General features: G+C 52.5%; 1 protein-coding gene across 1 annotated transcript in view; it reads right to left on the bottom strand.

The window, feature by feature from the left end:
- SLCO2A1 (solute carrier organic anion transporter family member 2A1) overlaps positions 1-12,406 on the bottom strand; it is a 118,080-nt gene that overhangs the window by 22,208 nt on the left and 83,466 nt on the right. Inside the window, exons 4-6 of the mRNA XM_075546907.1 lie at positions 4,100-4,327; positions 2,783-2,881; positions 362-498 (exon numbers count right to left, since the gene is read on the bottom strand). Coding sequence (XP_075403022.1) covers positions 362-498; positions 2,783-2,881; positions 4,100-4,327 — 464 coding nt within the window. The remainder of the gene's footprint in view (positions 1-361; positions 499-2,782; positions 2,882-4,099; positions 4,328-12,406) is intronic.

Below are 12,406 nucleotides of genomic sequence, written 5' to 3'. Positions count from 1 at the left end.
CGCATTTTCAGTGCTGGGCCTCCCCTCTGACTCAGTCCTGTAGCATCGGACATCGACATCGATGGGCCCTGTTCAATGCAAGTCAACGGCACCAGGCCACGTGCTCAGCTCTTACTTTGTTGGCCTGTTGGAGATGAACTTAGCGACTCCCCGGGCCCCTGATGCGGTAAGGGAGCTCTTAGGAGAGACTCTGTTTTGGAGACTGGTCAGCACCTTCCCCTCTCCAAGTCCCTGAGGAGGCCTGCGTCCATGGAGCGTATTTCAGTTTCACCCAGAATTTGCTAACCTGTCTGTGTTCCATGCCACCTGCCTCCCTTTCTTAAACCATCCAAGCTGGAGCTCTGGGCTCAGAGCACCTTACCTCCAGTCCTGGGGACATTGATCGAGGGAAGAAGAAAAACGGGCACGAGATGACAACCAGGCAGGCTGAGGAAATGAGCAGGCCCAGCCACCAGGCTCCAATCCATCGGGGGTCGCCGGGGCTCAAGTTAACTGTAGCTGCAGAGAGACCGAAGAGCACAGGGGTTTGTTAACTGGCTGTATGAGCTCAGTTTACTAGGCAGAGACCTTCTGTTCAAGGGACATTTCTGTGGCTTTCTCCTCCAGAGGGAGAGGAGCTAAGCCATGAATGCCCTAAAGCCACGACGCGCTAATCTTCCCAGAGACGCAGTTCCACTCACTGTACGTAGACCAAAAGCACCCACGGTTGAAGGGACCGACACCTTTACTACTCCTTCTTTTATCCCCAACTCTGGGCAGGAATAACGATGAGGGCAGCTGATCCTCTCGAAGTCACAGATCAGGTGTTTTACGCGTGTTATCCCACTGGGGTCTTTTGGCAAGTGTATCCATTCGCCTCTAACCACTCAAAAAACTGGAGTCCCAAGGTTAAGATTTTTGTTCTGGGTCTAGGCTCGTAAGTGGCAACTCGCTGATCAAGTCCAAACCTAGTGCCCAGATCCGCACTCTTCATTACTGAACCCTCCTGCCCCCAGCTTTCCTGTCCCTTAGAAAAAGGAGGCCCCATCAGCCCCTGGGGCTCCAGCTACCTGTCATCAGCAGGCTGTGGTCCCTGAAGGGGGGAGCTTTCTCCTTGCCCACATGGCAAAGTCTGCCGCCTAGTAAGGAACGTGCATGAGCAGAGGGAGAAGGCAGAAGCGTGCCCCGCAACAACATACGTTTCTGCGTGCTTGCCCAAGATGGGAGATGTGCAGTTGGTGACCTTGAGGCTGACCTGGCCCGGAGGCCGGGACTCCCTGGCTTTTCTCTTCCATTTGCTGCACAGATGACAGTGCCGGGGGCAGGAGCCTGTGGGCTTTGGCAGCCTGGCTGGGCTTCACTCCCACCCAAATTCTTTATGAGACCAGAAGGCTCTGATCTGTGTGCCGGGCACTGGTGGGGTGCCATTTTTAAGGGTCTGGCTCAGACCTGCCTTCCAACTACACCGGCCAGCAAGTGGAAGCCCCACACGCCACCTCCACACTCTCCACACTTTCCATTTGTGGCTTTGTTCAGGTGTCCCTTCACCTGGGAATGCCTTCATGGCCTGGCTTCCTGTGGAATTCCATCCATCTGACACGCCTGCATGCAAATGTTACCTCCCGAGGAAGTCCTCCTCGGGTCCATCTTTCATCTGGTCTCTTCCTCCTTGGAATTTCCAAAGCACATTGCCGGTCCCTCGGTTCTGACACTGAGCCTCCCTGCCTGGTGGGAAGTTAGGTCTGTGTAGGTCAAGCTTAGAGAGGCAATAGCCCTTGCTAGATTCCCCTGGAACTGTTCGTAGGAGGAGAGAGTGTTCTGCCCTGTCCTATGGGGCCCTTATCCTATGGGGCAGCATGGACTCTATGGCAGGAAGAAGAAAGAAGATTCACCCTGAAGGAGTCTGGTGGTGCAGTGGTTAAGCACTCCGCTAGCAATCAGTACATCAATGGTTCAAACCCTCAGCCACTCCATGGAGGAAAATGTGGAGGTCTGCGTCTGTAAATACTGCGACGTTGGAAACTGCATGGGGCCACTCTACTCTGTCGTGCAGGGCCACTGTGTCTGAATCAAGGCCAGGGCAATGGCTGTGGTTTGGGTTTTGGATTAATCCCAGCCTTGTCTGTGTTCTGCATTTTCTCATTCAAAGGTCCACAGTAACTTATTCTATACTTTTTCTTTTTTTAAGAATAAGAGCTCACACTTATTTAGCTCTTAATAGATATCAAACATGTTATCATCTGCGCGTTTCACGGTATTGCCCCATTTTGTTGCCGAGGAAATGAAGCCCAGAAAGGCGGTGACTCGCCCAAGATCTCTCGGCTAGTCTGAGGGGGAGCCAGGACGAGACTCGGGCAGCCCAGTGCTGGTGTCCCCATTCTTAAACCAGCAGCCTGGCCCTCTGATGCAAGTCACCACCCACATGTGCATGTTACGTAGTGCCTTAAAAAGAAAATGCCCTCCAAAGAGCTCTAATTTTTTTTCCCTAAAGAAATCAATATCAAAGAAAAAGAAAGAAAGAAATCAACATCTTAGTAACACAGAACCATATAATTTGTTTTAACAAATTCTGAATGATGGGAACTGTGCTGGCAACACCCTGGGTCTCAAGGTCTTCTCACTGCAAACCTTTCTTGTGAAGAGGGGGAGGGACACACTCTCTGTGCCTGGCGGTCTGAGGGAGAGTCAGCGACATGGTGCTGGGCACCCGGCAGTGGAGGCCACCCAAAGCGCCGTGGCATTTTTGGCTCTGAAAAGACAGTGGGGGGTGCCTGGTGGACTGGCGTCCTCTCCACACACTCACCTGTGTCCACCCTGCCGTAGTCCACGAAGATCTGCAGTATGACGGAGCTCAGCAGGTACCCGAAAGCTGGTCCAAACACAGCGATGGCAAACAGGATGGCTGAAATGGAGGAGGGGAGAGGAGACTGAAGGGCTGGAGTAGGATGACAGCCTCAAGGTCCCAAGCTGGGAGGGAGTCCCGTGATGTCACCGCCCTCGGTACCCTGGTCCTCACAAATGTGCATTGATGGCACTTCTAAGAAGGAGCTGTTGCCATGGTAGCATTTGAAAACAGCCAGCCCAGGCATGGGTTGATGGGCAAAGCTTCCCGTGGGTACAAGCCTGGCGGTCCAGGCAGAGCGTGTGAGGCCAGTGAGCCTGGGGGGCAAGTTTGGCTGGTCAGGGGTGCAGGCCCCGAGGATGCTGAATGTGGTTGGCTCCGAGGGGAAGATGTGCGCATGCACGGGGTCATCCACAGTCGCCTTTGCATTTATTTGAGCCCAGGCTGTCCTTTGCCTGGTCTGGGTCTAGACCAGGCACCCAGGTGGTGCAGTGCTAGCTGCAAGGTCAGCTGTTCGAAGCCACCAGCCATTCCGTGGGAGAAAGGCTTTAGTGATAGTCTTGGACACCCACAGGGGCAGTTCCACCTTGTCCTAGAGCAATAGTTCTCAACCTTCCTATTGCCTCAGCCCTTTCACACAGTTCCTCATGTGGTGGTGACCCCAACCATAAAATTATTTTCGTTGCTACTTCATAACTATAATTGTGCTACTGTTATGAATTGGGAGACCCCTGTGAAAGGGTCGTTTGACCCCCAAAGGGGTCGCGACCCACAGGTTTAGAACAGCTGGATTAGAACTGCCGGAGGGAGTCTTGACATGTTTCCACCGACCTTGGATCCACCTGGCTTCACCCACCAGCCTGTGATCTTCCTGCCTTCTGCATCAATGCATGTGGCTGCATGCGTCGGAAGGGGGACTTAGGACCTACTATTGGTCTTATGGACTTGAGATGCATGGGGTTGGGCTGTGTTCTCCATGTATAATTGCTTCTTGATAGAAAGCTCTTTCTTATGCATCCACGAGTATCCTTGCACCCTACTCAGTTTCTCTAGTCGACCTGACCTAACACACTTGCCTAAGACCACAACGCTGGTAGGAAACAGGACTCGTCTCCAAACTCAGGCCGGTCTGTGTCCCAAGACTGCACTTATTTGTCTAGTTGTCAGGGAAAGAGGGTCAGGCTGTGCTTCGACCCTCCATGGGGCTCAGCAAGTGCCATGCCAGGACCTGCCCTCGCCCCGCCCCTCCCTCCCAGCCCTTCTTCGGCACACACTCACAGATGTACAGCGGGGAGTTGTTGGGCTCTGCGAAGTCGTCCACATAGGAGATCCCAAAGGGTTGAATGGGCACTGTCCCGATGCCTGCCAGCAGCTGGGCCACCACCATCAGGCCCCACATGCTGCTGGTCTCCTTCCGGGCATCCTGGTTGGTGCTGTGGCATTTGCTGGGGGTCAGGTCCTGCCTAGAATTCTGGCAGAGCTCGGCCTGGAGGTGGCTGCTGTTCCCTGCAATGAGCACACAAACTGTCACCACCACCAACGTCTCCTGGGTCAACCAGTTGGCCTCCAGACCTGGCCTCTCTCTATGGCCCCTGGAGAGTCGTCAACCCTGGGCTCCAAATTAGGCATGGCCCCTGGAGACCAGCTCTTTCTGTTTGGGCAAGTGGAGGGTTCCAGAAACAAAGGTGAGCGTGGGCCCCTCCTGCGGGGACAGCCCTGTGGGAGAGATGTTCACTCTTTCTTCTCCATGGGGGTGGGGGAGAGCCGAGCACAGAGAGGCCCATGCAGGACACTGACAGGGTCACACTGTGGGTGGCTGGGGCAGTATACCTGACACCTACTTCCTTCCAGGTGGAAGTGTTCTGAAAGGGGCTGGCTGCTGGGAATTTTGCTGCAGTATGGGGTTATACGATGAAATTAACACATACGATATGATGTCAAGGGGGTATAGGGAACATGGCTTTAGGCATAGATGACTGTGTCACTTGAGTGAGTTATGACCCTCGCTGAGCATCAGTTTTCTAAGCTACAGCATCTCCCTAGTGGAACCTTAGCGAGCTAGAAGGCTGTGCCCCAGAAAGCAACGCAGGCAGGAGACATCAGACCCCACCAGTGAGTCCACTGGTGGCCATGCCTGGCCACTTTGGAGGAGGACTGGTATGGCACGCCAATGCTGCCAGGACTCCGGTCTCAAGAAGCACAGGTGAATAGCATGCGCCTGCAGAGAGAGACCGGGGCTGTCTCTCATACTTCTGTCCACTCGGGGCCCTTTCCTCAACACGGACACCGACAGGTGCACAACACTCAGTAACAGGGCAGGCCTGGCAGACTCCGGGGCGGGCTCCCCAGGGGGGAATCCAGGAGGGCGGGGGCTGTGGATAGGCAAGGCCAACAGGTGTTAGAAAGGCTGGACCAGAAGTCCGGGACCTGGATTCTAGCTCTGCATCTGCCACTTGCGATCTATGTGACCTTGCCTTTGAAAGGCCTCCAAGGATTCCAGGGAGGGACCACGCATGGTAACCCAGGGCCACATGAGCAGAGGGCTCATGTCAGACTCCCTCTCAATGCGGTGGTCACCCACCCCTGCGATGCCAGAGGATCAGTGGGGCGAGGACACTAACCCCAATCCCCTCCCCACTGCTGCTGGGTCGAGTCTGACTGAGAATAACCTCAAGGGAGAACCGCCCCATAGCTTTACCCAGGCTGCACATTTATAGAAGCCCACGGCCACATTTTCCCCCAGTGGAGTGGCTGGTGGGTTTGGACCACGGCACAACCTTTCGTTAGCAGCCACGTACTCAATCATTGCTCCATGAGGGATCCTTTCTAGACCCTTCTCAAGAGCTCTGGAGCGAGGGCTGAGCAGCTGCCTGGCTTGGGAAGGGCTCCGGCACTGACACAGCCTGCTGACCCAGACGACTGGCAGCCCCGAGCAGCTGTGCTCTCCTCCACCCCAGCTAGCACCGAGCGCTTCTCCAAGCACACGTCCGTGAGACAACGCCGACAAGGCCCATAATACAAGGGCCAATGACAAGCTTTCACATGGGTATTTCTTCTAGAAGATTCTAACACATTTCCAGTACATTTTGTGCGAAGAGATTGAGAAAAGGTCTGACATTGCCTAACATCACAGGCTGTTGTCTCATTCATGAGTGAGCTGTATCGAGCTGAGCTGGGTCCCTGAGGCATGTTGTCCCCTACGGTAGGGGCGGCTGGGCCAGGTCTACAGAATTAGATGCAAGAGGGGCTTAAAGACCACTGGAGATAAATGATGAGCTTTGGAAAGAAGGATCAGGAATCAAACCTCTTTTCCCAGTTCAGCCTCTCAAAGGGTCTCTCCAGGCTTGAGCTATGGGCCCTCACACCACCATCCCCTTCTCGGCTCCAGGCACGGTGATGCCTGCTTCCCGGGGGAAGAATCATGGGTGCTACGAGTCCTGAAAAGAAGGCTGGCCCTGGGTCCTCCCAGTCCTCCGTGGCTGGGGTGGCACCCTGGACAAGGAGATGTGGAGGTGACTAGGCAGGAGCAAGCGGTTTTGACCTAGATCTTCAGATAAACAGCCCTGGCACTTGCTGAGCTGGAGAGGTCGGGGTCCCACCGGAGAGCTGTGGGGAGAGGCGCCAAGCCCAGCATTGCGTGAGCATGCAGGCCAAGCACCGCGGCCTTGGACCCAGTGGCCTCAGGGCTGAGGTCAGAAGATCAAAAGTAGTAGAAAGGAGCTGGGTTTGAGGGGAGCAGTGTGGGGGAGGGTGGGAGGCAGGCACCCACTGCAACCTGAAAAAATGTGCCACCAGGGTGACTCATGGCCCTGTCTGGAGGACTTGTGTCCCGGGAGCGGGTGGGGTTGTGTCCCCAGCAGGAAGGAGGCCGTGTCATGACAACACATTGGGAGGCTGAACACCATTACATGGATATGGAAGGGAATCGGCCCATCCGGAAGACATGGAGGTGGTAGTAAAACAGCCGGCTGCACGCGGCACGAGGAGAGAGACGGCCTACTGGCTGGTGTGAGACACACAAGGGCAGGTTTGATGGGTAGAGCCCACGGTTGGCATCAAGCTCACCCCAGTTCACAGCTCCCCTGTGTGTCGGGGCAGAGCCGTGCTCCAGAGCGGGGAGGTTGTTGGGGAGGCCCCTCTTCTAAGGTTCCTGGGGGGGACCCAAGCCTCTTCTAACCCTTCCTTTTTGTACCACCTAGTGACTAGGTTGAACCAGAATAGGTGCGTGAGAAACACCCCTGGAAAAAAAGAGGGCCAGACAAGACAGGCTGCCTTGTGTGAAGGAGTGCCAGTGCTTGATTTTGCTGACTCACTCTATTGAGTTCACAGTATTGCCGACTTGGCTAGGAAATTCGCTTTTTTTTTGTGGGGCATTTAATAGTCATTAAAGGACATAAAGCCATCGACTGGCTCTTTCCTCAGTCATTACCGGGCACGTCCTATGGCATGCCAGTGCCACGGGAATCCTCACGAAATGCCATCCAGTGAAGTGTCCAGGAGCCAAAGAGCTCCAGGAATCCTTCCACTGTCATCACTGACATTTCAAAGTCCAATTATGAGTCAAAATGACTTCCATGGAAGTGTTTACTTTTTAAAATAATCAATTGGCCCCAGTCAAATCTAAGTCTAAGGAGGTCCTCTTGGTCTAGCATGCCTTCCAAATGGATTCACAATCTCCCAAACTAACTCTCTTTTCTGATGCCAGCCCCAACCGGGGTCCACACCTGTCCTCAATCAGGAGCTGACACATAGGCTGGGAGACAGCGGTTACATTTATCCCCCCTAGTGAGAGCCATCAGGAGCCCTGCTGGTGTAGTGGGTTACAAATTGGCTGCTACCAGCAAGGTCAGCAGTTCGAACCCACGAGCTGCTCTTAGGGAACAAGCTGGAGTGTTCTGCTTCTGTAAAGATTTACAGCCTCAGAAACCCAAGGGGACCCGCCCTGCCTGTTAGGGTTGCCTTGAGTCAGAAGAGACTCAATGGCAGTGAATTTGTGTGTGGTTACAAGGTCAAGGGGCACGTTTCTGTCACCTCAGGAAAGCAGCAACTGGCTTAAGACAGGGAGCCTTTGAATTGTGGAGCCGGACGGAGAAGGACATGGCAATGCGGAGGATGGGGGCTCACATCAGTCAGACAGCGTGGGCTTCCCAGGCCACTCACCTGGTGAGAGAGGAAGCTTCTGGAACATAGACAGCTGGTTCTTCTCTTAAAATCAAGAGTACTTTCAACTGGCCTGTACAATGTGTAGAGCTCTTGTATTTGGAAGGTGGAAGGGCAGACGTTGAAACAGTGCCTTGCTTTTACTCTTTCTTTCTTCTTTTTTTTTTTTTAACTAAAGCTACATAAAGCTTAGGAGCCCTGGTGGCGCAGTGGTTCCTCATTGGGCTGTGATCTGCAAAGTCAGCAGCTCAAGTCATCAGCAAGCTCTGCGGGAGAAAGATGAGGCTTTCTACTCCCGTAAAGAGTTAGAGTTTCCGGAACTCACAGGGGCGGTTCTGCCCTGTCCTATTGGGTCGCTAGGAGTCAGAAGACTGCCATCAGTGGAGTTTGGTTTTGATTTACATAAAGCTTGTGAATTAAACAGAACCCATTTCTAATTTTGAAACAGAAAAGGAGGACAAGAAGGAAGGGGAAGACAAGGTCTTGCCTCAGGAGCTCCTGGTAGTCAGCTTTCTGTTGCAGGACCTGGGGCAGTCAGTCGTTCACCCGGGCAGACGGAGGTGGAGGAGGGCTTCTCGCTCTTTGCCCCCACTACATCCCTCTCTTTCCTTGAGCACATTTCCCACTTCCTCTGGGAGTCTGACCCAGAGAGCCAGGCAGCGGACTCTCTAGGGATGACGTCAGCCAGGGCAAAAACTTTGTCACCTCTTCTGGGGCCAGACCACCTAGTATCCTTAGTAATGCTTATGAAATTTCTCAGATCATATGAACACTCACAACAAACTTGTAAAAACCTGTTTAAAATCGCTCTAGATTGAATTACAGCGTGATTAGTAACTTAAAAAGGAGACTTTTGGAATGTTTCTCCTTTTCCTTTAGTTGCTCTTCCATTCTCACAAAACCCAACAACTATTGACGTAGGCTCATAAATATGGCTTGCTCCAGTATTGAGGCTCAAGCACCAGGAAGTTGGACAAAATCAATCATTATGAAAAGAAACACCAGCGGCAGCGGAAACAGCAGGGCGTGCTAGTCCCAAGTGCACATGACATCACGTGATTTGATGGCAGCTCAGCCCTGACTTCGTTAAAAAGTCCCAGAAGCAAATTAGCAGAGGTTTAGTCCTATACGTATGTTAGATAGACAGGGTGAGGCCATTAGCATACTGGTAATCAAAATACAAGGGATAGCATTTAAAATTTAGCTTGTTGGAAATTAGCAATGTAACAGCCACTCCTTACAGTAAAAGTCCCTTCCGAGTGTAATCAGTAGGGATGAAGAGTTTCTTGAGTGACCTGGTCTCTGTGTGGGGCTCAGTACTGTGCTTGGCTTCGGGGCTGTGGCAGTGTCGTGGGTGGCTATGGATGCAGCTGCTATCACAAGGCCAGTGACTGGAACCTATCAGCCGCCCTGTGGGAGAGAGATGAGGGTCTGCTCCTGGGAAGTGTGTCGTCTCAGAAACGGAAAGGGACACTTCTACTCTGTTCAATAGCATTATTGTGAGGTGGCATGGACTTGAGTCAGTGAGTTTTTTTGTTTGTGAAGCTTGACGTATGAAATTGTTTTTGTTGCTATAACTACAGATCTTTTATTTAAAAAAACACTTTCTGCTAAAATAGTGCACAAAAATCTTATAGTTATTCTGGTATCAGACTTTGACGATGTCACCACGTGTGGCCCACCACGCCCCACTCCCACCCCTGCTAGTGACGCCACTGAGAGAAGCCACCGTGACTGCTCACCCTTTCTCAGCATCTGCAGCGAAGGCCCCATCTTGACAGCGCTTCCTTGAACTCAGGGAAGCCCCTGGCCTCCTCCTTGGAGATTTGCTCTATCCTGTCTTCCCACCACACCAAGTTCTGCGGGCACGTCGAAGAAACCCCCATCTCTCCAGCTGCTGGAAAGCTCCTGGCCCCTCAAAGTCTCCCTCGTCCACGTGGAGAAGGCCTCCGGGAGGAAGAGGAGTCTGCTTCCTGGGAGGTCAGTGTGGACCTCACTGAGCCTGAGGCCGACTCCTGGAAGGCTCCAGTGTCGTCAGAACACATTCTTCCCCCCGCGCCCCTCCAGGACACCAGAGGCCTGGCTTTGCCAGTTTTTACAGGGCTGCAAAATGCTAACTAGAAACAGGCCAGTACCTCCCCCCTCTTCTTCCACCCCAGCCCCACCCTAGCTACACGTGAGCCAACCCTCTGACTCACCCACAATTTAAATATGCAGAATGTCAGTTCTAATTTCTGTACTCATGATGCGTTTGAAAACAGAGCAGACTCGGTCAGGAAGATCTAGCTGGCCCTTGTATGGGGCTCATGAAGGTGGGGCAGACCTGCGCAGACCAAGGCCTGCCACTTCATTCTTCAAGAACGGGTGTTTCAGGTGCCCTTTCCCCCCGTGTGCCCAGGAGGGGTCGACTGGAAGGCTGTCAAAGGCGTGACAAGAGGTCTGTGTACAAAGTCTGGGTCTGCAATGGAGGACCCTCGACAGTCAAGCTACACGGGCAGTCCACGGCAAGCGGGAGGAGAGGGAGACTTTTGCAAAGTACCGGGAGCGCAGCAGTACACTCTCCATGTCCACGGAGCACATATCCCAGACCTAATGGGTATGTAAGGCCAGGTGGGGCTGACGTGACCCCCCAATCCGTAAGAGAACAAGGAGGGCACGGCAGGAGTATCTCCAGGAACTCTCCACTCTGATGGCCAAGGGCCCAACTCCAGGAACCTCACTCAGAGGGCAGCACTCGCGAGGACCTCTTTCCTCATCCTCTAAAACATGCGAGTACGGGGAGGGAATCTTAAAGAACTAGAGGCTAGCCATGCGGTTCATCAGTGCTCTACCACCCCCTGGACTTATCCCTTCCGCGGGACTGTCCAATTGTCTTATAGGTGGGTTTGGGGTCTCTGCCACATCCACACCCTTTCACATAGATTTGGTTGCTTGGTTCTGAACTTCTGATACCTTTTCCTGTCGACACTTCATGGTCAAACAGGTTGGTTCCTGGGGAGGTGGGAGGGAAGGGATAAAGGGGAGATAATATCAAGTTCAAGAAGAAAATGCTTTGAAACTGACTATGGCAGCAATTGTAGGATACGTCTTGATGTGACTGAACTGTGGAATGTTATGATATCTGTAAGAGCTCCTAATAAAATGATAAAATAAATGAAATAAATAAATGTGGCCATTTCAAAGTTCTTCATGAAACTTCGAAAACACCCACCGGCAGGCCGGGCACAGGCCTCACTCCTGGTTTGATATTTCAATCTCTTTCATAAATTGTGTTACTTGTAAGTGAGAAAGTGATTGAATTCCTGATTCAGTCTACAAAGCCTTGACAGTGCCCCTTACTATGTATTTTATTGCAATTCCGCTAAACCGCCATTTAAATAAAGAGCTCTCTAGGAAAATGCATTGAGTTCCATCTGAGGAAACTAGGAAAGCATATTCTTCTGCCCCAAGAGAGCCTACAGAATATGTCTGGACAGATGGGGCCACATTCAAGGGCAATGAAAGGCACTCAGAATTTGCAGCTAGGCAGAGACGGGTCAAATCTCGGTTCCACTTCTCACTTGTTAAGGGCCTCTCTGAACCTCTGCCTCTTCCTCTCCAAAACAGTGTATTAAAACTTACTTTGCAACATCCTCCGGAGGAGTAAACATAATGAGTCTATCCTTGATGGTGCAGCAGTTAAAGCGCTCTGTTAAACTACAGAGTCAGCTATTTAAACCAACCAGCCACTTCTGGGGAGAAAGATGTGACAGTCTGCTTCCGTGAAGACTGACAAAGCTGGAAACCTTATGGGGCTGTTCCCCTCTTGTCACTCCGAGTGTCACTATGAATCCAAGTTGACTGGAGAGCCAGCGGGTTGGTTGGCTGGTGAAACAATCTTTGATTTTTACCCATAGAGATGGATAGCTGAGAAACCAAAATGCAAAAGGGAGAGGGCAGAACCATAGAGACAGGACATGTTGTCCAGGTTTTTCAGAATTTGGGGGCTGGGTCCAGAAGTCAGAGACAGGATTAGCAAAGGAGCTCTGGTGATCCACGCATCAGGGTGCAAGACCAGCAGTTCGAAACGACTCGTTGCTCTGGGGGAGAGAGATGGTCCTTTGTACTCCGGTAAAAGAGTGGAGACACGTGGGCAATTCTGCGCTGTCCTATAGGATAGCTATCAGCTGGCAGCGACTAACTGGCAGTGAGTTTGGTGTTCGAAGCTAAACGATGGTCACCAGCAATGGACTGGGTGGCACATGGCATGCCTGCAAGAGTTTTCAGCTGTGGAAGGACAGGATGGAGCAGAAGGAGCAGGGAGTCCCTCTGCTCTGCTCTCAGGACTGAGTTGCTGAGACTAATTCTGTGCCTGAAACTAGAAGCGTCTTCCAACACAACCACTCTGCACCCAGGGGAAGACGCTGGGGGAAACACTTGTTTGTA

Source organism: Tenrec ecaudatus, chromosome 4, assembly GCF_050624435.1.
Source record: "Tenrec ecaudatus isolate mTenEca1 chromosome 4, mTenEca1.hap1, whole genome shotgun sequence".
NCBI lineage: Eukaryota > Metazoa > Chordata > Mammalia > Afrosoricida > Tenrecidae > Tenrec > Tenrec ecaudatus.
Note: the sequence above shows the minus strand (reverse complement) of the source record. Positions and strands in the feature narration are given on the sequence as shown.